The sequence below is a fragment of the Notamacropus eugenii genome, chromosome 7 (genome assembly GCF_028372415.1).
Source record: "Notamacropus eugenii isolate mMacEug1 chromosome 7, mMacEug1.pri_v2, whole genome shotgun sequence".
Classification (NCBI taxonomy): Eukaryota; Metazoa; Chordata; class Mammalia; order Diprotodontia; family Macropodidae; genus Notamacropus; species Notamacropus eugenii.
In genome coordinates this window covers 120,777,203-120,803,594 of record NC_092878.1, presented here as the reverse complement: position 1 = coordinate 120,803,594, position 26,392 = coordinate 120,777,203, and the positions used below count along the sequence as shown (strand labels likewise).

The 26,392-nt window shown below is 39.0% G+C and overlaps 1 protein-coding gene across 2 annotated transcripts in view; it reads left to right on the top strand.

Moving 5' to 3' along the window:
- Window positions 1-26,392, top strand: part of MCUB (mitochondrial calcium uniporter dominant negative subunit beta) — an 80,441-nt gene that overhangs the window by 33,881 nt on the left and 20,168 nt on the right. The window contains exon 2 of one of the 2 annotated variants that reach the window (XM_072623934.1): window positions 11,517-11,703. The exons of the other annotated variant lie outside the window; for it this stretch is intronic. Within the exon in view, the coding sequence (XP_072480035.1) occupies window positions 11,665-11,703 (39 nt within the window). The 5' untranslated portion in view covers window positions 11,517-11,664. The remainder of the gene's footprint in view (window positions 1-11,516; window positions 11,704-26,392) is intronic. 2 annotated transcript variants of the gene reach the window in all.

Below are 26,392 nucleotides of genomic sequence, written 5' to 3'. Positions count from 1 at the left end.
TCCTTGGTTTTTTGACTGGAAACTGCTCTCTCACCACTGGCCTTTTTTCAGTGATGCATAGTGGATAGAACATTAGATTTGGAGTCAGGAGCACCTAGGTTCAAATCTTGCCTCAGACTGTGATTGGGGGTGAATCACAACCTCTCTGCACCTCAGTTTTCCTCATTTGTAAAAATGAAGGGGGTTAGACCTCTAAGCTCTAAATCTATGACCTTGTGTCCCGTCTTCTCTTTTATCCTTCACACTCCATTAGACTGTGAACTTCTGGGAACAGAAACTGATTTTTGCCTTTGTTTGTATCCTTGGCACTTAATTGGCACATAGTAGGCACCTTAAATGTTTGTTGACCTTGATTTTTTTTTACGTGTCCTTCCAGCTATGAATCTTTTGTGATAAGAGGATCATGGATCGAGTGTTGGAAAGTACCTTAGTACAGTGCCTGGTGGATAGCAGGAGCTTAATAAAACGCTTGTTGACTTGACTTACTTTCTAAGGGGTCTTTCAGTTCTGAATCCTTTGAAAATAGAGTAAAGTGGTTAGAGAGTCAGATTTCGCCTGGGATATAGTAGGCACTTAATATTTGTTTGTTGACTGATGACTGACTGATCCTTTACCTCTCAGCAGATTTTGCCATTGCTGTCTAGTTTCTTCTATAGGATACTGTCTCCTTTGTCTTCAGAGACCTCTCCCCTCTTGCCTCTATGAAAACACTCCATGTGTTTCCTTCATGGCTTTAAGGTGAATATTTTGCAAGGGTCTGTCCTTGGCCCTCTTTGCTTCCTACACTCTCTCCCTTGACAACTTCATTCACTCTCATGGCTTCAGCAACCCCGCCCCCCCAGTTGATTTTCAAATCCGTGTCCCCCAGCCTTCAGCCTTCTTCTGTGAATCTCAGGCTGCCCCTATTAAAGCAAGAACACATTTTCTGCCTCGTTCTCCTCCAGAGCCTTGGCATACAGTAGATAGTTAATAAATGCTTGTTGATTTGGCTGCTACCCAGGTGTGAGTTTCTGATGTAATGTACACCAAAGATGCCCTGAGGGTGATATTTGACAGTGCCTAGCATACTCTGAATAAAGTCTCAGTGCCTATAACAATTCCTGTTAAATGAAATATGCCTCCTAGTGTACATTAAAGGGAGGAGGGGAGGGGCTCTTTTTTGATTTCACAAAATAAACTAAGATGGTGTGCTGAGAAGCATGGAAATGCTGTATAAAGTCTCCTGAAAAGCCTGGCTTGATGTGGGAAACTCAAATTGAATCTTACTGATTACTCTGTGCTCTTAAAATGAATGGGGGCATATTCTTTTCATAGTTGAAGTTGTTAAGGCAGTTTCACCCGCAGAATTTGCAAGCTTATAAAGACATAAAAAGAAATAATTGCAAAAATGAAGTTCCAATCAGCTTTGTGTATATAAATGTATTCTGGCAGCTTTATTCAAGTATTCAGAGCATAAGCTACCTGGAATTAGTGGAGTTTTTTTTAATGGTACAGTTAGCTATTACATATCAGCCATGTATTGTGTCTAAAGAAACAGACTAGGCATTTATCATCTCTGAAGGATGCATATATTTTAACTCGGGAGGAAAGAACAGGTACTAACAATAGAGTATATGAATTTGGAGTTCTGTTTAACTTTAAAAAAAGAGTCAACATGCTAGCGCATTGTTGGTGGGGTTATGAGTCCATCTCCAGTGGGAGCTGACAAGCCATGGTCCAAGGCCAAATCCAGCCAGGCTTATTTTTATATGGCCCACAGTGGTTTTTTACATTTTTAAATACATTAAAATTTTATTTAAAGGTATAAAAACTGTTCACAGGTCCTGCCATTCCCTGGTCTAAACATTCTAGAAAGCAATTTAGAATTAAGTGGAGAAAGTAAATAAAATTTTCATACTCTTTGACCCAGAGATCCTGCCCCCAGATGCTAACCCAAAGAGTCACTGGTAAAAAAAGAAAGAATCCATATACACCAAAACATTTATAGCAACATTTTTTATTGTAGCAAAGAATTGGAAATAATCAACTGGGAAATGCCTAAGCAAGTTTATGATATGTATGCTGTAGGAAGTAGCAATAATAATAACATTTTTATAGCTTTAAAGTTTACAAAGTATTTTTATATATTATCTAATTTAATTCTCACTTTGAGGTAGGTACTATTTTTTTTCTATTTTACTGATGAGGAAACTGAGGCTAAGAAAAGTTCAGTTAACTACTCAAACAAATTCACCCAGTTGTGGAATGCCCAAGCATCTATTTTGAACTCAGGTTTCTTGACTTCAAATCCAGCATTTTATTCCAAGCGCCATCATGATGAATACAGAAAACCCTAGAAAGATTGATGTGAAATGATGCAAAGTGAAATAAACAGAACCAGGAAAATGAGATACACAGTGACAACCACAATGTACAAGGAAAGAAAACAGTAAAACAACCAAAACTTTATGCTGTGAGATTATGACCCAACTTGTTCCCAACAAGGGACATAAGAATATATTCTCTTCTACTTTTTATAGAGGTGGGGGATTATGGGTGAAGAATGCAACATATGTCACACCTGGTTGACATGTTTGTTGGTTTTGATGAACTGTTCCTCTTCTGCCCCCTGGTATTTTTCTAGTTTTTTGGTTATAAGGACCATTTCTGGGAGGGGAGAGAGGAAATGGAAGGGATATATTGGGAAATGTAGGTCATATCAAAACAAAACTATATATATGTGTGTGTGTGTGTGTGTGTGTGTATCTATATCTAGCTCTCTATCTCTACATCAATATAGGAGGAGGTTGTTAAGGTATGGTAGAAAGAAGGTTGAAAGGTATGGTACAAAGAACAGTGGATTTCTGTTGGTGGAGTTGTGAACTTATCCGACCATTCTGGAGAGCAATTTGGTACTATGCTCAAAGAGCTCTAAAATCGTGTATACCCTTTGATCCAGCAATACCACTTCCAGGTCTGTTCTCAAAGAGGTCATAAAAAAGGGGGAAAGACGCACATATATAAAAATATTGATAGCAGCTCTTTTTGTGGTGGCAAAGAATTGGAAATTTGAGGGGAAGCCCATTAGCTGGGGAATGGCTGAAGAAGTTGTGATATGTGAATGTAATGGAATACTGTTGTGCTATAAGAAATGATGAGCAGGCGGATTTCAGAAAAACCTGAAAAGACACACATGAACTGATGTGAAACGAAGTGAGCAGAACCAGAAGGACATTGTACACAGTAACAGCAACTTTGTGCAGTGATCAACTTTGATAGACTTAGCTCTTCTCAGCAATGCAGTGATCTAAGACATCCAAAAGACTCAAGATGGAAAATGCTCTCCACTTCCAGAGAAAGACCTATGGAGTCTGAATGCAAATAGAAGCATACTATTTTCTCTTTTTTTCTTTCTTTCTTGTGTTTTTTTTCCCCTTTTGTTCTGATTCTTCTTTCATAACATGACTAATGTGGAAATATGTTTTATATGATTGTACATGTATAACCTATATCAGATTGCATGCTCTCTTCGGAAGGGGGAAGTGGAGGGAGGGAAAAAAAATTGGAACTCAGAATCTTATAAAAGTGAATGTTAAAAATTATCTTTACATGTAATTGAAAGAAAATACTATTAAGGAGAAAAAAAGAAAAAGAAAGAACTGCGAATTTGGAGTCAGAGGGCCTGAGTTTGAACCTTGACCCTTCTTCTTATCTGTTTGACCCTAAATGATCTGTAAGTCATTTAACTTGAGCCTGATTTTCCTTCTCCATAAAGTGAGCAGTGAATTTCAAGGACTCTTCCAGTTCAGAGTCTTATGAAATATATTATAGTGGGCATGGGGAATGGCAGGGGATTGATACAGAAGAGGAAGGAATCCTAGAATCTCCCAGTTAGTGGTCCTGCAGTCCATTTTGAACAAGCATCCTTTCTACTGTATAAGTGATAATAGTCACCCAGACTTTGCTAGAAGACATTTATTTTTAGTGAGACGGAAGCCTGCTTTTTCCTAAGGCAACCCGCTTCCTCTTCTGGATAGTTCTGATAGGAAGGTATTCCCTAACTTTACTCCTTTCTTAATTTAGCTCATTAACTTTGGGGGCCACTTTATCCACTGAAACTCCCAGATTTTTTTTTGACAAACTGCCAACAGAATGTGTCCCCATCTTAGGCTAATGAAATTGATTTTTGAACCCAACTAAAAGACTTTACATTTATTTCTTATGCAGTTTCCTCTTAGGAGTTTCCATCTAATGTTCCAGCTCATCAAGATCTTTTTGGATTCTGACTGTCACCTATTATTCTAGGGCCATATCGAAGTCAATATCCTGAACCAAGCACAGATCCCCTGGGCATTGTACCAGAAACCTTGCAAGTTGGCTTTGACCCTGTGTTCCAACCATTCAAGTTGTTGAGAATCTATTTACCTATTCTGTAGACTGTCTCATTGGCATCACCTCCATAATAATAGCAACAAATAGCTCTGTGAGATGTTTTGATTAGTCTAGGCACACAATCCTTCAGTTCTTTACCTGCTCTGCCAGTCAGTAACCCTGACAAAAACAAAAGGAAATGAAGTTAGTCCTGGAATGACCTGTTAGAGAAGAAAATATCTTGGTTCCTTTTGACTCCATTTCCTTTTCTAAATCTTGAAAAACCTTCCCTTTAATAACGTATTCTAGATGGCAGGAAACTCATAAAGATGGCAATATAATTTTTTCAGTCCAAAGACAATGTTGAATATAATGAATTGGGGTGAAATTTGTAAATGCTAATGTTTGCCTGGGGCCAAAAAAAAAAATACATAAAACCGGTTTTACATAGTTTCCACTTAAGACTTCATTTTGTTGCATGCTTGCTAGAAAGTCTGTCTGTGGATTATCAAGCCTTTTGTAAACTGTGGCATATTTTGGCTGTAGTTGACATTGTAAGGAATCTTGGGAACTCTTAAGACTGGAAGTGATAAATGTGTGAAGCCAAGAAATGAGCATTTTTCTATTTTCAAAGCCAGAAGTTTTTTATTCTTTCAAATATATATCACATCATTCTCTACGGGTATTGTCATCCTTTGGTGTCACTGTTCCCCCTAGAATTAATTTTATTAATTCACTAGAGATCTTATATTCTGATAAGAATTGATCTCTACTCACCAAATTCCTAGGGGATCTATTTATGAACTTCAGTGCAGATTTTTAAAATTTATAATCAGATATGTCTTTCTAATGATTATATGCTTGTGTTACATCACCAGAGCATCCCTCTTTCCACTATTCAGAGTCAGACCTCCTTTTATCAAAGGGATTTATTCTGTGAAGTTTAGAATCAGTCAAAGGGCTGCACTTCAGGACCTAGACACTGCCCGTTCCCTACCCCTGATTTGGACATTGGAGTAAGTGGATGTATTCGTTCAGCAGACGTTTATGAACTACCAGTTTTCTGTTTTCAACGCACTGAAACTAATCAGAAGATTTATTTTTGATGAACATGAAATTACCGAGAAAGGGAATTAGTTCATGTTAAGGAATATTTCTGACGTCATGAGAACTTCCACTATAGAGAATGAACATTTCTGAGAACTCTCTTCTGTGTAAAGCCTTTCCTCATCCTTTAACTTTTGTTGTTGTCGAATCATTTCAGTCTTGTCTGATTCTTTGTGACCCCATTTGGGGTTTTCTTAGCAAAGATACTAGAGTGGTTTGCCATTTCCTTCTCCATCTCATTTTTACAGATGAGGAAACTGGGTCAAACAGGGTTAAGTGATTTGCTCTGGGTCTCATGCAGTTGGAGACTGACTGAGTCCAGATTTGAACTCAGGTCTTCCTTATTCCAGGCCTAACATTCTATCTACCCAGAACCCAGAAAGCTGCTGATGGATAACATTGAATTGCATGGCTAAAAACACAAGCTTTAATCATGTTGGTATGTAAGTAGAATCCCACTTTGATTCCCAGTGAACTGAAAATTCTCTTTTTTTTCTAGTATTAAAATAAATAATTGAGTTGTTACCAGTTAGATCTCTTATTTTTTTTTTTTTGATGGAATCCATTCCATTCCAGTGAAAAATGGCAGCCATGGGACATTTGACATTTTGCCGGCTAAATAAGAAGAAAATAAAGCAGTAACTTGGGATTATGTTGTATTTATCAAAGGGTGATCTGTTAAGGGTGTTCTATTTATCAAAGTAGTAGAAAGAACACTAAACTCCAAGTCCCACGACTTGTATTTGAAATCCCAGATATGGCTATGTGGTCTTGGGCAAGTTAGTTAGAGGACCTCTTAAGTTCTCATTTTACTTATCCATAAAATGAGAGGATTGGATTAGAGGATTCTGGGCTTCAGTTTCCTAATCTGTTAATGTGAAAAGGTTAGACTAAAACAGGGTTTTTTGCGCCTTAATATATATATTTTTTCCAGTTACATGTAAGATAGTTTTCAACCTTTACTTATATAAGATATTGAGTTCCAAATTTTTCTCCGTTCTTCCCCTCCTCTCTTCCCAAAATGGCAAGCCTTCTGATATAAGTTATACATGTGCAATCATGTTAAAACATATTTCCACATTAGTCATGTTGTAAAGGAAGAATCAGAACAAAAGGGAAAAATCATGAGAAAGAAAAAAAAGTGAAAATAGTATCTTGCAATCTGCATTCGGGCTCCATAGTTCTTTTTCTGGATGTGGATAGTATTTCCCATCACTAGTCTCTTGGAATTGTCTTTGATCATTGAATTGCTGAGAAGAGCTCAGTCTATCAAAGTTGCATTACTGTGTACAGTGTTCTCCTGGTTCTGCTCACTTCACTTGGCATCAGTCCATATAAATCTTTCCAGGGAAAATAAGGATTTTTAACCTGAGGTCTATGAACTTGGGTGGAAAAAGTTGCTTAACGTTAAAATCCTAGGAGGGGAATAAGTAACTGCCCTTAAAATAAAGGGTCTTTATGATTTTCATTGTTTTTTAATCTGTTGCACAGATAACAAAACTAGTTTCTGTAGCCACACGTACCTTTCAAAGGGAGTCTGATCGCTAGAGCTCGGTGTCTGATGAAGATTGTAAACCAGGCAGAAACCAGATGTCACCCATGCACATTGAAGATCTAACTGTGAGAGATGTGGGATGAAAAAGGTGCTGTGACTTACTAAGAAGAATCCTAAACACAGAAAGGAGGTCCTCCAGGGCATTAAGTCTTAATTTGAGAAGTTTTATAATTTGAGAAGTTTTGAATTCTAATCAGAAGAAGCACCTTCCATTATTCCTGGGAGTAGTAGAAGGACAAAGCAATGATTTTTCCCTTCCGATTCTATGTTCCTCACCATTGTTTTGGGATTACTGTTGGTTATTGTCTGTGGTTATTTGTAATTTTCTCCCCTATTTGACTGAGCTTCTTGAGAGCAGGAATGTCTTTGCCTGTCTTTGTATCTCTAGCACTTAACATGATTCTTGGCACATTGTTTGTGGACTGACTATTGTTATTCCAAGAAGGAAAGGCAGCAGGCAGCTATCGGAGAAACAGGAATGTCAGTGGAGCTTCAGATAATATGATAGACTACTTTGCTGATGGAAGCAAGAATTGGCTGTGATTTCAGTATAGGCAAGGGTTCAGTATATAGGCAAGGGTTCTTCACCTGGGGGATGGGAGGAGTATCTGTATTTAAAAAAAATTGTTTTTTGATTGCTGTATTTCAACAAAATTGGTATCTTTTACAACATTATGTATTTTATTTTGTACTTTTAAAATCATTATTCCAGACTGCTGAAGAGCTTGGAGACATAAAAAAAGGCTAAGAACTTGTGGTGTAGGGATTCCTGGTGAGGAAACTTCTGATAGTAATTCAGTTTTACAGCTTTTGTGCAATATCCAGTCTTGGAGAGTTGCCTGGGGCACTGAGATGTCACATAGATCCAGGTTGTTTGACTTTGAGGCTGGAGGCCACTAGGCCTCACTGTCTCCTTAGAGAGTGGTTGAGTTATGTCTCTATGCAGCTTACCATCACTAATAAACAAAGGGACAGGTTTATTTTATTTTATTTTTTACTTGCCCAGGGCTCACACAGTTACTAAGTGTCTGAGGCCAGACTTGAACTCATGAAGATGAGTCTTCCTGACTCCAGGCTGGGAACATTATCCACTATGCCACTTATGTGTTCCCTCTTTTTTAATTAAGAATTTATTATATTATAGTAGTATAATAACATATATAATATATATATTTTATAATACACATATTATGTTGTATAATAATATTATACTACATTGAATATCTTAGAAGTCTCAATATAGTTAAGCTTTAGTGTAGCGTAAAACATATTTGTAACAGTGCTAGGTGCTAGGTAAACAAAGGCAAAAAATGAAATAACTCTTGTCCTCAGGTTGTTTACATTCTAACAGGGGATACCCCATGTACATAACTATTAACATGTTTCCAATGAAATACAAAAGGATTTTGGAGGGTAGGAAGTATATCTTATCTTTGTTTGGCCCCTAGGCACTTTGTACACAAAAGGATATTTAATAAAGAGTGAATGGAGAGCCCCTCTTTGGGGGTTCAGGGGTGCATATTACTGATGACTTTCTGGAGACACTGTTCCCATTTTTATTATCCAACCCTGAGAGGACAGGGGGAAAATGATCAGTTACACCATTCAGTCAACCATCTCCTTGGGATATGGTAAATCTGACACCATCTCTTCAAAAAAAATATAAGAATTGTTGCTATTTGGGTCATATACTCTGGCCAATATTTTATTGTTTTCCACCCTTGATGTAAATTGTGTATCTTTCTCATCTCCTTATCCACAAACTGACTTCTAAACCATATTTATTTGAGCCAATAAAAGATTCCACCCTCACAGGATCCTTAAAAAATAAACAAAAAACAAAGCAGAATATTATATTTTCTTCTACTTCTTTATGACAGCAGGGACAAAACAGAGATGAGTTGCTCAGAGTTTTGACCCAGGTCCTTTGTTTGCTGCTGCTAGAGAGCTCAACCTTGCCTTGAATTTGCCTACCTGATAAATGAGTGTCCAACTAGTTGGAAAATACCCGAACAGTGTAGGAACTGAGAGAATCAGGAGGCCTGCTCAGATAAATTGCCTGGTGGATTTTGCTGCTATGTACATCTCGATTGATGTGGCTTTAAGGTTAAGAAGAAAAAGAAGAGGATGGAAGTTAGTGGATTGAAGATTACAAGCCTAAATGACATCCCTTTGGGAGAAGATTTGTTCTCGGGTCCATTTTCCTCCATTTAAGTCTTACTTAAATAGATTTTCCTTCTCTTCAGCTTGTCGCTGCCTCTCAGTCCTGCATGATCTTTCTCATGTAGAATAAAAGTGGGAAGGATACAGACTGATATAGTAAAGGCAACCACGTAAACTATCCCCAAATTGAAATACAGCAAGTAGGTAAATGGTACTAGTTAGTCTCAGAACTCTTGTGCCTAAGGTGAATCCGATAAGACGTTACTTTCAGAAATGAATTTGTTTGATGAAAACTTTTGCCTGTGTTTTTTCCAGTGGTATAGTGAGTTCAGAAGGACTGAAAACAGTATAAATAATAGCTAAATAGCTAGCATTTATATGGTGCTGTAAGGTTTGCAAAGTATTTTACCAACATTATCCTCACAACTATTATTTAGCACCATTATATAGATGAGGAAACAGAATTTGGGAGGGCACAGTGATTTTCTCGTGGCCACACAACTTGAAATCCGAGGGTGGATTTAACTTATTGATATGAAGCTTAACATTCTATCCCTTGCACCACCTAGTTGCTTCTGTAGATCACTTAATTGTGGAGCTAGATGACATATTCCTTATGGTCATTATCAATACACACTTGTTATTACTGTTCTGCTTTATTAATTTAGGTAATTAACCTTAATTATTAACCTAGATAATTCATAACACATTCTATGTATTTTTAATTTTTTTAAAAAAGTTGTACTAATTGGTCATGGTTGTCTTTTATGTAACCAGTGTTTAAAAGGGACCTAAGCTGGTGAGAATAAGCTAAGTATAGTAATAACCCTACCCTTAAAGTTGCTTTTATTCTGAACTTCTAAAAAGAGAGAGCATTGTATGCCTAGACTATCGATACATGAATAGATGTAATACCCATCTTGGAGATAGTTGAGTAAGGAGGTAGGAGAGGGAGTGATTTCATGGAGACCTCTTTTAGCAGTCTGAAGGGCTGAAGGAGTTAGCAGTCAAGGGACTTATTGGGTAGGAGCAAGTCTTGGGGATCTCCTGTCCACCATTTAAAAGTTTGTGCTTCCCTCTTGAAAGAATAGTCTAGACTAGACTCTTTCTTCCTTCCTTCCCTCTTCCTTCTCTTGGCAGTCTCTCTTAATGCAAAAAAGTCCCTACTCAGGTAGGAACATCACAGGTTCAGCTGTCTCTCAGCCATTCAGGAGTCCTATCTCTTGTATACCGCAGCCTTTCCACACTCTGTGTCTCAGGGGGAAAAAAATAAAAACAAAAACACTCCAGACCTGAGGGTTACTTGGTTACAGACCAGTTTGTTGAGGATAGATCCTGGTAATTAATTGTAATTCTTTGCATAGCAGTTATAGAATGTGGACTAAGAAAAAGAATGGATTTCAGTTCTGAAAATGTTAAAGACTTAGTCTGTGCGGAGTGCTGTGCTGAGCTCAGAGGAAGAAACAAAGTTACTATTAGGTAATGATATAGTTCTTGCCTTCGTGGAGTTTATAGTTCAGTACATGAATAAGCTTACATCATAATAAATGCATTACAGAGGTGCACAACATACATGAGTTTTGAGGAGGGAAGAGGTCATTGGCAGCATGGGGGAATCTTGGTTTCATGAAGGAAGCAGCATCCAAGGTTGGCCTTGAAAACAGCTAAAAATTTAGCAAAGATGTGGAAAGGATAGTCCATATCAGAAGAACATTCAATAAAAACATGAAGGCAGGACACCAGAAAGCATATTGTGGAGAGACTATTGAATAGATGAGAAGTTCTTAAGTGTGTGTGTGTGTGTGTGTGTGTGTGTGTGTGTGTGTGTGTATGGGTGTGGGTGTTGTGGACTCCTTCTTAGAATAATATTTGTAAATGCATAAGATAAAATACATGGAATTATAAAGAAAACCAACTACATTGAAATACAGTTGAAAAAATATTTTAAAAATGGATCCTAAGCTGAGAATTCCAAGACTACAAACACCATGAAGTCCGTGGTAGGGAATGATATGAAATAAGGCTTGAAGAAGATAACTTGCCCTGTACATAAAGGATTGATTGGTCTGGCAACAGTATGAAGGGTGGGTTTTTGAAGGTGTAGGGTGGGGGCTTTTGTAGCAGTCTAGGGCTAGGCAAATAGTGATGAAGACCGGTACTGGGGTGATGGTGGTGGGAGAGATATGGGAGACAATTGCAGAGAATAAGACATAAGAGATATATTATGTTGGACTAGGCCAGTGTGGGGATTTGTTTTGTTTGATTATGCGTATTTGCTATAAGGGTTTGGGTTTTTTTTTTCCAGTGGTAATAGTGGATTGTTGTTATTACTGTGTTCTAGAAGAGGACCATGACATCAGGGAGGTGATGTCATGACATGCAAGTGAATTGGATTTAAGTGAGGCAGAGCTGTACAAAGTCGCCAGCCTCACTTTCTCCTGTGAAGACATCTGGGTCCAGTGGCCAGATATAGATCAGGACAACTGGAGATGGCCCAGGATGCAGTGGGAAACCTTGGACTTTTTAAAGTAAGGTATTTATTAGCAAGACTCAGTTTGATTGAGACAATGCCCTTTCAGTGATTAAGGCTAAGTTAAGAAATGAGGCAGAGAATGGTCTTTTTTACCTAGTCCAGGAGTGGATGGGAAGGAGAGAAAACTAATTTTTGTTTATTAAAAAAAACTAATTTAAAATAATGTAAAGAGAATTGCAGGCATTAGGATCACCAGGTCTTGATGATAGATTAGATATGATAGATAAGAAAGTTCAAAAAGTCAATGTTTTTGAATGTGAGAGACTCAGTAAATAACTGACATTCTCCAAAACTGATCTTAGAAGGAAGAAGAATTTTAGAGGGAAAAGTTATCTTGATTTGGGTCATAGTTGAATTTGAGGTGCTGGTGGGATATCCAGGCTGAGATGTCCTATTGGTAATAGGAGAGCTTTTTCAGGAGCTTAGAAATGCAGTGAGGGTGAAATGGTGGGTGACCTTTGTAAGTGGAAGATTTCCAGTAAAAGCATTAGACTTCAAATATGTGCCTTCCCACTTAAGTACTGATGCTTCTCAGTGGAGGGCCAGTCTTTCTCATCACCTAATTGCATACAGCTGAAGAAAATTATCAACGTTGTTGTCAACAAGGTGCTTGGAGAATGCATGGATTACTCTCTCCAGATTGATTTCTCAGGGATCCTAATTTTCCAGTCCATTATTCAGTTTCTTTTTATAATGGGTCTCTCCAGTCAAAACAAACAGACTTGTTGCCATTAATACCCTTATGGTTCAGGGTCACATTTCTTCTTGCCAGATGGATTACCATTACAGATCTTGGGGCAGATCTTTGGGGGTAGGTACTTTCCAGGGATTAACAGAGTGAACCATGTTGTTGGGGCCAGTGCAAGAACCATTATAGAACAGGGTCTTTGCCATCAGCTCCTACTGAAACATGTCGGTTTCCTGGCACATACCAAAATGGGAAAAGGCACTCCATTTGGCTCACTCACTCCAGAATTGACTATAGAAGGTGTGCCAAGTTTGTGGTGATGCCCCCTATGAAACCCATGTCTCTTCCTATATACCACCTTGGAAAGAGAAGTTGAGTTCAGTATTTGACAGCACTTGATTATGAGGTTTTTTCTTTTCTTTTTTTTTTTTTTAAATTTGTGTTACAATAGGGTTTTTTGTTTGTTATTTTGAAATATCGTAATCAATTGTGTTGTATCTCTGGGAAAAAAATATCATAAGGTTGTAGATTTAAAACCACAGACCTGGAGCTGAAAAGGACCTTAGAGACTGTCCACCTTTTTCAGTCAGTTATTCAGTTTCTTTTTATAATGCGTCTCTCCTGTCAAAATAAACAGTTGTTTCCATTAATAACCTTAGTGTTCGGTATTGTTCAGGGTCACATTTCTTCCTGCTAAAGAAATCTCCTCTTTTTGTAGGCAAGGAAACTGTGGCCCAGAGTGGTTGTGATTTGCCCAGCTCACACAGGGAATAAACGATAAAGGTGGTATGTGAAGCCAGGTCCTCTGGCTCCCAGATTGATTCTCTTTCTTGCAGGGAACTTAGTGATCTGTTAGCTCAGCCCCCTCATTTTTCAGATGAGGATACTGAGGTCCACAGAAGTTATATGACTTGCCTTTAAAATCTAAAAGAAAAAAGCAATATTTCTACAATTTTAGCTAAAGGATGCCCTGATTCCTCTTTAGGAAAGCTGTTCAGAGTGGCTGGAACCTAAGATGTGAATTGATTTCCACACAAAGGGTGGCAAATATTTGAATGGAGAAAATACCAGTTTTATTTTGGCATTTTGAGAAAAGTGATAGTAGGAGACCCTGAGAGAGCAATCATGCTGCTTATCTCTAATAGAAATTTCAGCAACATGTGTAGAATCTAGGATCCTGGGATATAATCATTTAGAGACAAAGAACAAAAGGGATCTTTACTGATTTGTTGTTTTCAAACTAAAAATGAGTTAACACAGGAAGGGTGCATTGTGTAGCCATGACTCTGGGCTTCTGCTTTCAGAGTGAGGCTAACCACGTCTCTCCTTCAGAGTTCTTGGGGTTCAGATGATTCTTCTCCAGTATTAGTTAGTCACTTAAACTCCCGTTTGGGTATGTTTCCCATAACCCTCCAAGTGCATTTAACAAATTAACATCAGTTAGCTTTTACAAAGATTTATTTACTGGGAAGGTATAGCCAGCACAGAAGTTAAAAGCATTTCCACTCAATTCCTAGGAGCATGTTCTTTCTCCCTTACACCACCTGGGTTCCTGCGGAGAGTGGAGTCAAACTTAACACTGTTTCTACGTAGAGCCTGTCCCGTCAGGCTTATTTTACAAATACAGCATAGTAAGTGGATGGATGAGGTTACACCTTTTATTACTGGACTGGGCAGGTCACTTGGGACTTCATTTCCTCACCAGCTTCTGGAAAAACCCACTTAGACTTTGCTCTTGGACTCCTAGTGTGAAGAAATTAAAATCATCCTATATCATTAAATAACTGAATCTAGTCTATAAATAACCCTACACCCTATCACTGCCCCATTTTGTCAAGCAACCTCTTTGTTCTTGAATTAAGCTGGGGAATGCAGTTTTCCCTCTGAGTTAGTAATAAAGTATGGTTGAAAGAAAAAGTTATCATTCATGCCGTTAACCTCTGGGACACCTGCTTGTTGTCTGTCAGTCCCAACCAGCTTAACCTGGTACCATCCCGTAAAGGCATGCCATCTGTCCTTGCCTATTCTTGTTCAATTAGGGGATGCTGTACTGGTCTTATAGGCAAGATTACAGGCATCAGATTAATCCCTTAAACCAGTCACCACTCCTTAAATGTCAGAGGGGGGCATGATTGTCTACATTTGAGTGCCAACCCACTTTGCCTAGTGTAGCTTATTCCCCAACTTCTCAGACCCCCTCCTTTCCTGGGTGTCAATGAAGAGGGTCACCTCCTTCTCACTGGGGTCCCTGGCCTTGCTGAGGTGGCCAGCCTCACCCACTTTGTTAACAGTGTGTGTATACACACACATACACGCACACATTTTATGTATGTATATTATATATGTAATGTGTGCGTGTGTGTGTATGTATGTATATAAAACTTAATTGTGATTTTACACAGAGTTTACCTTTATTATTTATTATTACAGCTCAGTTTACCTTTATTAAATTTATTCAGTTGTTTTCCTGATATTTCAGGAGAAAGATCCACAGCCATCTCCAGTCCTGATTGCCTAAAACCAGGAAAGAAGAGATACAGCACCTTGTGTTCATGGACTTCCTGGTGGGGATATAAAGCCCTGAGGTCTCTCTTCGGATTAGGGTCTCAGTTCTTTCCCTCTCACAGAGGCAGCTGGGTAATGCGGTGGATAGAGTACTGGGCCTGGAGGTAGCCAGACCTCGACTCACATTTGATCTCAGACACTTACTAGCTGTGTGACCTTAGGCAAGTCACTTAACTTCTGTTTGCCTCAGTTTTCTCAGTTGTAAAATGGGTGTAATCACAGTACCTATCTCGAAGGGTTATCAGGAGGATCAAATGAGATAACATTTATAAAGTGCTTGGCACAGTTCCTGACATTTATTTCCTTCCCTTCCTCCTAACTTGAACACAGCCAGAAAGGAACGAGAGGACTTTGGTCAATTAGATCCTTTTAAATGCCCTCTAGTTATAGCTGTGCACCTGTCTGTTCATTATGTAGATATCTGGCAGAAACTAGTGATAAAATGCCCAGATGCTCCAAACTGGGGAGCAGGGTGCTTGGGTTTCAAGTTATTATGCCTGTTAGGAACCCAGACTTGTCCACAGGGGTCTTATACTGCCATGGGACAGCTAAGTGGTGCAGTGGATAGCATGCCAGGCCTGGAGTCAGGAAAACTCATCTTCCTGAGTTCAAATCTGGGCTCAGACACTTCCTAGAAGTGTGACCCCAGGCAAGTCATTTTACCGTGTTTGCCTCAATTTCCTCATCTGTCAAGTGAGCTGGAGAAGGAAACACTATTATAGTGTTACCTTTCTGGTAAGTAGCTTACATTCTACTGGGGCAAAGTTGCCCAGAACCGTGGTGTCAAACTTAAAAAACAAAGGACCACTAAATAAAGGCCTCCCGTTGACTTAGGAAAGTCAACCACATATTTACATTATCTGTGTTCTGTTTCATTTTTATCTATTTTGTTAAATATTTACCAGTTATATTTTAATCAGGTGTAGCTTCCAGCATCTTGTTTGATACTTCTGACCTAGAGCTCTGAATGTTAAATGACTTACCCAATGATATACAATCTGTATGGGTCAGAGCTAAGAATTAAACCTAGGTCTTCCAGACAGGAAGGACAGCCCTCTATAACGCTAATGTTACTATATAGGATATATGCAAAATAAATACAAGGTTAACAGTATCCTTATTTTTCAGATGAGGATGGTGAGGCCCAAAGAAGTTATATGACTTGCCTTTAAAATCTAAAAGAAAGATAGAATTTTCCTGACTCCAGCTAATATTATTTTGGGTTTTCTTATATTTTTTGCTGTCTAGTCCATTATATCTCAATAATAAGCTTAAAGCTTAAATCATAGCTTGGTTCTTGAATTTTTTTATCCGCTGTTGATTGTATTAAGAAATAACTATCCTCCATTAGAGTTGTTGTCTGCTCATCTCCTAAACTCCTGAATTGGGATTCCAGTTAAAATTGAGACTACTGAGTGTAATGGAAAATATTGATCAGCCAGCACTGTTTACGCCTGGTACTTGATTACAGTATTACTGTTTTCCTCTCCAGTATTGACTTCTTGCCTAACTTCTAAAATCTGGTACACCTGTAATTCCACAAGTTTTACATGTTAGATTTTAACTCAGAATATTTCCTAGTCATAGTAGCATAAGCAACTTATAAGAAAATTTGTCACTCAGATCCTTTCTTCCATCAATTAGATGCTTTTGAATTCAGTTCCTTTAAATTGGTTCACCAAATTCCTCATCTGAACTTCAGAGTATTCGGCAAAGTAAGTGACATGCCCATTTTCTATATATGAAAATTGAGGTTCAACCACCCTGTGACTTGCCCACAGCAAAAAAGTATCGGAATTAGGATTAGAATCCAGGTCATCCTAAGTTTGGGTCAAGTATTTTAGCTGTTATACCTTACTTACTTTCTCTCTCTCTGTCTTTGTCTCTGTCTCTGTCTCATCTTTTCTTCTATTCTGGTTTCCCTGTAACCCTAAAGAGGATGAGATTCAGGTTTCTACATCCTTCTCCCTTTCTGTGAAAGAAGTATCTCATCTTCCCTTAGGTTTACTAAGTTTTGTTGTTGTTGGTTTTGGTTTTTTTTTTTGGATAGTAACCAAAGGAAAGCATAGTTATATAACACACGGAAGGGAAATTTTATGAAGTTAGGAGACATATTAATAACTTAAGCATAGGAAATCCTTGTCTTTAATATGTGAACTCAGATAAGTTTTGTTCCCCTGTTCCCTGTCTCAGCTATGCCTTTTAAGAAGCCCCTCCTAGCTTCACTGTTTTTGGAGTGGGATTGAATTCTTTGGCTTCTAACTGAAATAGAATACGGTTGGGAGCGATGTCAGAATTCTCAGTCCATTTTGGGTTGTTATTGTTTAGTTGTTTCAATCATATCTGCCTCTTTATGATCCCGTTTGGGGTTTTCTTGACAAAGATGTTGGAATGGTTTGTCATTTCCTTTTCCAGTTTATTTTACAGATGAGGCAAGATGACTTGCCCAAGGTCACACAGCTAGTAAATGTCTGAGGCCAGATTTGAACTTAGGAAGATGAGTCTTCCTGAATCCAGGGTGGGCTCTCTATCCACTGCTATCTTAAATTTTATCTCTTGGTATGTGGTCCATGGCATGAGGAAGGCACTTCATATGGTCCCTGATTTTTCTCTGAGCTAAAGAACTCCCTTTAAGGACATGATGTTAGCTTTCTGTCAATGTCATTGGAAGCCTCAGTGGGTCTAGACACTTGAGTTCTACTTTCATCCTTGACTTTCTCATCCCAGGAGACAACAATGAAGAGTGGATTTCAAAAGAGGCTGAATCCATGGAGACTTCCAGCGGCCAGAGTGCTGGACTGGGAATTGACAAGACCTAGGTTTTCAATCTTACCACTCTGGTCATTTAATATCTCTGAGTCTCAGTTTCTTCGTATGTGAAAACAAGATTAATATGTATTTCCTTCATAGCATTTTGAGGTTGTTTTCAGCCTCAGATGAGATAATTTATGTATAGTGTTTTTCAAACCTTAAAATGTTATATGTAAATATCAATTATTACGTCTTGTGCATATGTTAGGACAGTGTTTACTAGGGGAAGAAAAGAAATGGAGCCTAGGAAACAGGAAAAAGGCCAGGTACTGAGAAGAGTGTCCAAGAATTTAACTCCTAGCAAAAGAGACCCTTTCACCCCAATCCTCCCTTTTCCTATCAGCACATTAGTTTGTTTCTAAACCTTGGTAAATGTCAGCTTCCTTTTTTAACTTTTGCATTTTAAGGATCGGTGATTTCAACCATGTGGGGTACAAATCACACACCCCCCTGGACCTCCATGAGTTTCTCTGGCTGAAAAAAAAATTATCACCTTAAGTAGAGCTAGAAGGCCAATGAGCATCTCCAGACTTAATGGAGACTGGTTCTTGCTGTATTACTGGGCCGTTCCAGCTTGGTAGGACCTTCCAGAGGTAGTATTATGTTGGCATAACCTTTGAGAACTCAGGGTCACCTCTGTGCTTTGGTGAGGCATGAGAATGGGCCTGAAGGATAGATTCTTTGCCTCTAGATCTATCCCATGGGCTGCACTAGCAGCATAGTGAATCCTGTGAACTCCTTTTCAGAATAATATTTTCAGGTGCATAAAATAAATTAGTGGCTGAAGGGAGACTAGAAACCCGGCATCTTTATTCCGGTCCCAAGTGTTATATCCACAAGTGGTCGGCTTTTTGTAGACAAACAGAATTGGATCCCCTGATTTGGAACTGGATAAAACAGAAATTGAAGGATCTTGGGCAATGATTGTGTGCTATGACTCAGATTTCTCTATGGAAACCTATTACCTATATATTTTCTCTTTGGAAGGTGTCCTTAAGGTAATGCCATTTCTCTGGACAAATTTTTGAAAAATACAGTTTAATCCTAAAACAAATTTGTAAAGAGCTGGAAATCTTTTTATAGCATATGTTTATGTCATGGGAAGGAGTTCAATGCAGATTACTATTAAGAAGTCATGTTTGTGGTGCGTTAGGTGATAGATTAATTACCGTTGAGACGCCTAGTTGTAATTTCAGCCAGTCAGACTTAATTACCCTGGCGAGGATGCAGTGAGCTCTCTCCATTTGCTTTGTGTAGCCCATCTTCATTTTGTAAGCTAAATTTCAGCTTTCAAACAAACAGCTGAAGTGAGGAAGGGGGTGGCTGCTAACGCCAACAGCTGTTGAATGTTAAAGCGAGGCTGGATGTTATGTTAAATGGAAGCTGGCATCCACGTTAAGGGAGCTGCTGTTAATTATTTGAGTTGCCAAGAAGAATTCTATTTTGAGGAAATTAGGGTAGCATTTGGAGTTGGAAAATGTTTATTGGCAAAGCTAAGCTGAGATACAGTGGTTTGGTTAAATCCCAATTAAAACATTGATTTTTTTTCCCTTTCTTCTTCCTTCCCTTTCTCCCTCCTTTCTTTTCTCCTTTCCTCCCTTTCTTCTTTCTTCCCTCCTCTTCCTCTCACCCTTTTCTTTCTCTTTTCCTTCCCTTCTTTCCTTTTCTCCTCTGTCTTTCCTTCCATCTTTCTCTTCTCCCCTCCTCCCATTCCTCCCTTTTTCTTCTTTTCTCCTTCCTTTCCTCCTTCCCTCCCTCCTCTGCTCCTTCTGTTTTTTCCTTTCACAAAGTAAATTCACTTGGAGAATAGTCATTATGCCATGACTAGTAGAAATGAGAAATAGTGAATTAAGATTGGCGAACAAATGGATATGTCATAAGGAGAAGATGTTACCAGCACAGGCTGGATTAATAAACTCTCTTAGGATGATAATCATCGTAGGCCAAACAACTTATTTGTTTTTCTTTCTTATTAACTGGCCACATTGTAGTATTTTTAACTTTAATCTTCATTCAGAAGATATTAATGTGGCCCATTCATTCATTTAACAACTAATTAAGTGCCTAATATATACAACACACAGTAAGGAGAAGAAGATACAAAAATAAATCTCCCATACGCTCATATATAGTGGGACATACCATAAACTACTCAGAAAACGTGCAAATTATATCCATGGATTGAGAAAGAATCCATGTGAGAAAATAAAGGAATATGGTAAGAGAGAATAGAAGTGGTGATCGAAAAGAGGGAGAAGGGAACATAAAGGAAATCACAAAAATGTGTATTCTTCAGACTCTTCTTTCATTTTTTTCTGGGCCACACTCAATTTATAGCGCTTAACTCCATACTTTCTTGTACTAATCTGTATTAATTTTACCTTATTAATTAGACTGTGAACTCCTCTAAGTCAAAGATCGTCCTTTGTTACAAGAGACCTCTCATGAAATAAGAGTAATCTGTAAATATATGTAATGTGAAAGCAAAACATATCAATAAAACTTTTTCAAAAGCTAATAGATAATAATGTAAAAACAAACTTATTTCTAAACATGTGAAAAAAATAAAGTTACATAAATCTGCTGAAACCTGTTAATGCTCACGCCAGAGACCATGGAGTGCTGTGGAATGTGTGCCAGGTTTGGAGTCAAGGACCTAGGTTCCAATCCTGGCTCTTTCACTTCCTACTTTTGTAACTGTTTGTAAGGTGAATTTTAGTGTAAGTAAGGTGGATTTTAGTGTGCGTAAAGTGAATTTTTGTTATTATTTCTCAGAGTTCAGTTTCTCAGGATTCATAGCCATAACTACGGCTGTAAGGCTCCCAGGTACTAGATATGAGTTCCCACAGTTATGGTTCAAAACATCTCCACCATGCTTGTGCGTAGTTATATAACAGTAATAACATAAACATCCACGGTGGCTGAGCAGTGTGATACAGAGATGGGGTGATGTTAACTTGTGAGGCTGTTGCTGGCAATATGCCTTCTTCGTCTGTTGGCCTATAAAGCAGGTAGTCACTAGATAGTGAATGGGGAACACTGAGGGTTGAATGCACAAATGTTGTGTGTGTCTCAACTGGCCCCCATTGAGGCTTGCGGGGAGCCTTAGGGTTGAATGCACAAGCTGGAATGCTATGTGTGCCTTGATTGGCCCCCATCAAGGCTTGGGGGGAATCTATTTGCCTCAACTGGCCCCCACTGGGGCTTGGGGATTTAGGAGAAGCACAAGTTGTGCCCATCTTGATTGACACTGTCGAGAGGTAGGGGTAGTTGCTCCCCCTTCTCACCAGCCCCTGTGAGAAGGGTGATTCGGGAGTATTGTAGGAGTTTGTGCTCTCACCATCAACAACCTCTTCTGAGAGAACTAGACTAGAATAAAGTAAGATTTACCCCTTTTTAGTGTCTTTCCTGTCTGACCAAATCAAGAGTGAACCTGTGCTAGCAGCCCTCAAGTGTTCTGTTTCTCTCTCTTACAGTAACCTTGAGTAAGACAGCGTCCCTCTCAGAGCCTTAATTTTCTCATTTGCAAACTGATGGTTTGGAATAGGTTTTTTCCAGTTCTAAATCTATAATTCTCTGACCATACATTTCTCCACAACTCTTTTAATCACCTGTAACTTTGATTCTTGAGAGACCAGGCTCTTCCAGTATTCACAGGCATAGCATCAGTGGGAGAATATTTTATGTTTAAAAAGAAGTTAAGTTTACATGATGGAAAAGGATTTGGGATTATTGAAAGCATGGTATATTTGAAAATGCAATCTAACCTACTCCCTCCCTTCTATTTAATTCTAAGCCCTGTTGTATTTCATAGTCAGGAAAATAGGAATTTTTCATCCACTTAGTTTTTCCTGTATGAATTGTAGCAATGAAAAAGAGAATGCTATTGTAGGGAGAAACCCTGAGTGTTTAGGGTTTCTAGCTGTGTTGCTCACAAGACCCCATCCCAAGTGTTTCACACTATTAGTCAACCAGATGATATCAATTTGTTTTTAAAAGGAAAAGGCCAAAAGGTATTTACTGAGAATGTTGTCACTTGCTCAGGGTCTTACAGCCATGTGTCTCTCTCTGTTGTTAGCTCACTTCTTTCCGCTTGATTAACCTGTTGGTTAATAAGAATAGGTTTTATATAGCAATTTCTATATGCCTGGATATTATAATTATCTAATCATCATAGTATTTTTATAGTGCTTTTTAAGGTTGGCAAATTTGATTACAAATATCTCATTTGATCCTCACAACTTTGGGAGGTAATTGCTATTATTATCCCCACTTGACAGATGGGGAAACCAAGGCAGACAGATTAAGTGACTTGCCTCCTTCTCATAGAAAGAGCACTGATTCTGGTGTCAGAATTTGGGTTTAAATCCTGCCTGTGGTGCTTAATCTGCATGACCGTGGCATGTCACTGACCCTCTTTGGTCCTCAGTCCCTTCACCTGTGAGATGATAGGGCTGGTCTGCAAAGCCTGTGAGGTCCCTTCCACATCTAGGTCCGTGAGTTCCCTTCTCCTCAAATATTTCCTATCTGTGGACTCTTCTCATCCTGAAACTGACTCCGGGTGAATAAGGAGATAAAGCAGATGTTGCTGGAGTCTCCCCAGAGAGAAAACACTGTGATTTTCTTTCACGTGTCTTCATTTGCGCGTGCCTTCCCCATCAGGCTGAGGAGCACCTGCGGCCTTTGCACGTTGTCTGGGATCTAGTCCGCTTCTTGCTTGAATATTCGTTTCCTGAAACAAGTGCTCTGAAATGCATGCCATATGAGCAAAAGGAAGAAAATATATGGAGAAAGTATATAGGGGAGGAAGAAGGCAAAGGAAGGAGGAGACCCCAGACTGATTCCCAGATATCTGGGGAGAGATCCAAATAAAAAGAGTCATGATAAAGCACGAATAAGTAACAAGTGCTTGTTTGAGGAAAGGGAGCTTTTTCTCCCCCACCCCCAAATCCCCTTTGCTTTCTTGTGGATTCAGCTGAAGTTTCTCAAGCCTGGATAGAGTAGACCTTGTGCTTGTATGGCGGCTTCTGCATCTAAGCCTTGCTCCTGCTGAGTCGCCCTTACGCTTCTCCAAGGGGACTTGGGGTGTTCTGCCAGCTGAGATGCTAAGCATGTCTGTTCACAGATCCCATCCTAAGGACTGCTCTGTTTTGTCTCTGACCCTCAGGGGACGAGAATAGCCCTTGCTACTACTTTCCCAATTCCTCTCTATTTGTAGTCTTAAAAAAAAATGCAGGGCAGCTAGTGGTACACTGGATAAATCACTGAGTCTGGAGTCAGGGAGATTCATCAGTTCAAAACAGGCCTCAGTTACTTACTTGCTCTGTGGACCCTGGGCAAATCACTTAACCTCTGTTTGCCTTGCTCCACTGGAGAAGGAAATGGCAAACCACTCTAGTATCTTTGCCAAGAAAACAACCCAATGCATGGGGTCCCAAAGAGTCAGATATGACTGAAAAGCAGCAGCAACCTAGAATCTAAAGTCCACACTAAAGATTTTCATTAGCCCCATGGCTTGCTTATTCAGCATCCTCACTAATTACCTGGGTGTCTTCCTGCCTCCTTTAAACCTTTTGCATCTTTGAGTGCTGAACCTTGAGTCAGGAGATACTTGGTTTTGACTTCTGCCAGTGATTTATGCTAACTGTGGAACCATGGAGAAGTCAATAGACCTCTTTGATCTTTCCTTTCCTCATCTGTAAAATGGAATAATAGTAGCACCTATCTTCCAGGATTGTTGTGAGGTTAACATGTAAAAGATTTTGCAAACATTTGCAATACCTTATACTGTATAACAGAAATGTTTTACAAGACTTGCACATGTATAATAAATATCAAATTGCTTGCTTTCCCAAGGAGCAGGGAGAGGAGAGATTATGAACTTAACATTTTAAAAAATAAACGTTAATTTATTTAAAGGTTGAAGAAAAATAGTTTTTATTTACAGGTTGAAGAAATGTTAAGAAAATTGAGGAAAAAATTAAATGTAAAATTTTTAAAGTATTGTTATAAATGACAGCTATTATTATTAACGTGGGTTTCAAATGAGATATGTGTAAAGCACTTTGCCAAATTTAAAATGCTATTTCAATGTCAGTTAATTATTACCGCCTTTATTACTTCATCCCCAGGAATATCTTTTAACATTTCAGGGAAGTCCCACTTTAATTTCACACCACATTTCACATCCATTCTTTATGATGGCTACTCATTTTTTTAAAATCCCATCATGAAAACACTCCCGATTGTATTCAGAGCAAACACCAGCTGAATTAGAAAATTAGCCTCTACTCTTTGAAACACCACAACATTTTCCTGCTTCCCAAAACCACAGTCTTGTCCCTTTCTTGCCATGTGCTAGACTTGTACGCATCATAATATAGCCTTCTGTAAAGCGTCCAACCTGGAGAAAGTTCCTTCATCAGACATAATCAGTCCACCATTTATGGGGCATCGGAGAGAAATATCACAAGACTCAAAGCGTTCATTTTCTGGGTACAGTATGTGGTACATTTTCTTTTCATCTTTTTTATAGCTTGTTACTCCAAGCCATTTTAAGTACATTACACAATCTGATGAGATCCCTAGTGTACAGTTGTGCATCCCTGATAAATAGCAGTAATAACTGAGTTGTCACCCATGTGGAAAGGGTGAATCCTAACACCATGTGTTATTGTCAGAGGCCTCATGCTGAGACCAGTTTCAGATGGAGTGCCTTTGCAGAGCTGTAATTAAAATCCTAAAACAAATGTTTGTCTTTAGGTCTACATTGTCCTTATTTTAATCCACTATACCTATACGTCACTGTTATTATAATAATAATAGTAGTAGTAGCTAGCATTTACACAGTATTTTTAAGTATGTAAAGTTCTTTGGAGATATTATTGAAGGTGCCTTTTAAGGGAGAAATGTAAGGGTTGGCTGATCCTTTAGTGAGTAATATCAATACGCAGCAGTGTCTTTTCACCTAAAATCTGAAAATACGTCTTAGTTTTGTGTGTGTCCTAGACTCCCGTGAAAGACCCTATAGACCCCAGGTCACATAGTTAATACATGTACGAGGCTGGATTTGAACGTAAGTCTTCCTGACTCCAGACCCAGTGCTGTATCTACTGGGCCACCTAGCTGCCCACGTACACACACAGACACACACACACACACACACACACACACACACACACACAGACACACACACACACACACACCATTTTTTAAGTAGTGATTACTACTCTGTCCTTTTGGATGTTTTCCTCCCAGACAATGTCTTTCATCACATACCTAACCATCCATCACTAGTTGGGTGACTGCCTTTTAAGCTCAGTCCCAACTGGGTACCGTTTTACCCATCCCCAACCCTGACATCAGGTCTCCTTCCTCTAGAATGAGCGACTCAAACATATTGCTTTGGAAACACCTCCATTTTTCTGACACTCATCAGATGCCCCACAGCATCGCCTTCTTTTCCTCTGGATTTTAATTAGCGTGCCACACATCCCAGCAAACTTTTCTCAATCAAACAGCTATGTAATTGTCCTCTTTGATGGGTATGATTGTTTTCCTGTGTTGCCTAGAGGTTCATCTTTCAGGGACCAGGCAGTATAAATTGCATTATCTAGCAGATAATAGGCTGCCATCTAATTAACAGCCCTGAGTTTCTCAGTCTGGTTAATCATCATTAAAATCAGCTCTCAATTCTTTCCCTGAAAGGGCTAAGAAAAGTGGTAATTCAGCTCCACATGAATACCAGCAAGCACAGGCCCTGTGTAACCCATGGAGAGGTATTGTGGATGTTGGGTGTGATATAAGCAAAAGTTTGGGTGAAATACTAAATTATTGAAGAGGAATATTTATATCCGCTTTGATAAATAGCACCTAGATTCTGATGAGCACAGATGAGCATTCTAATCCAGAATCAGAAAATCCAGGAATTTGGAGATTGAAGAGAATGTGATTTTCTAGTCTGTGTAAGTCTTTCCTTGTATCAACCAATCAATCTGAGAACTGGGAATTATAAAGAAACACATTCTGTTCCTGTCCTCAAGGGGCTGATTTCTATCTGGAGAGGCATATACATATGTGCTCTGTGAGCAAAGCACAATTGCAGTAGCTCAAAAGAAATGTGAGATGTGCCATTTTTATGGTTAGAGATATCTCTACTCCAAAGGTTCATATGGTCTGTTTGGGCCCATCTTGTGGTAGAGCCTTCCAAGCTTGTATGGTCTGATCAACCATGTTGGACACACAGTACCTTGACCCTGGTATAGTATGTCATTTTGGTCCTCTGAGAACATAAAGGACAGCTAATAAAATGAGTACAAGGTAATTTGGGGCAGGGGCAGCCACTAACAGTGGTGGCTATCAAAAAAAGTTTCATGTTGAAGGTGTTGTTGGAGCCAAACCTTGAGGGAACCTGGGAATTCTAAGAGGTGGAAGAAGGAATGCATTCTGGGTGTGGGAGCATAGTTTATGCTAATATAGTCTCTGGAGATTAGTGAGAAGGGGAGCGATGTGGTCACGTTATCATGTTGGCAGGTTTAAGGAAGACATATTGGAGAGGGGATTTGAGGTGGGGAGATCCTTTAGAAGGTTGTTGCAAGGTCTATTTGCTAAAGAGATCAAA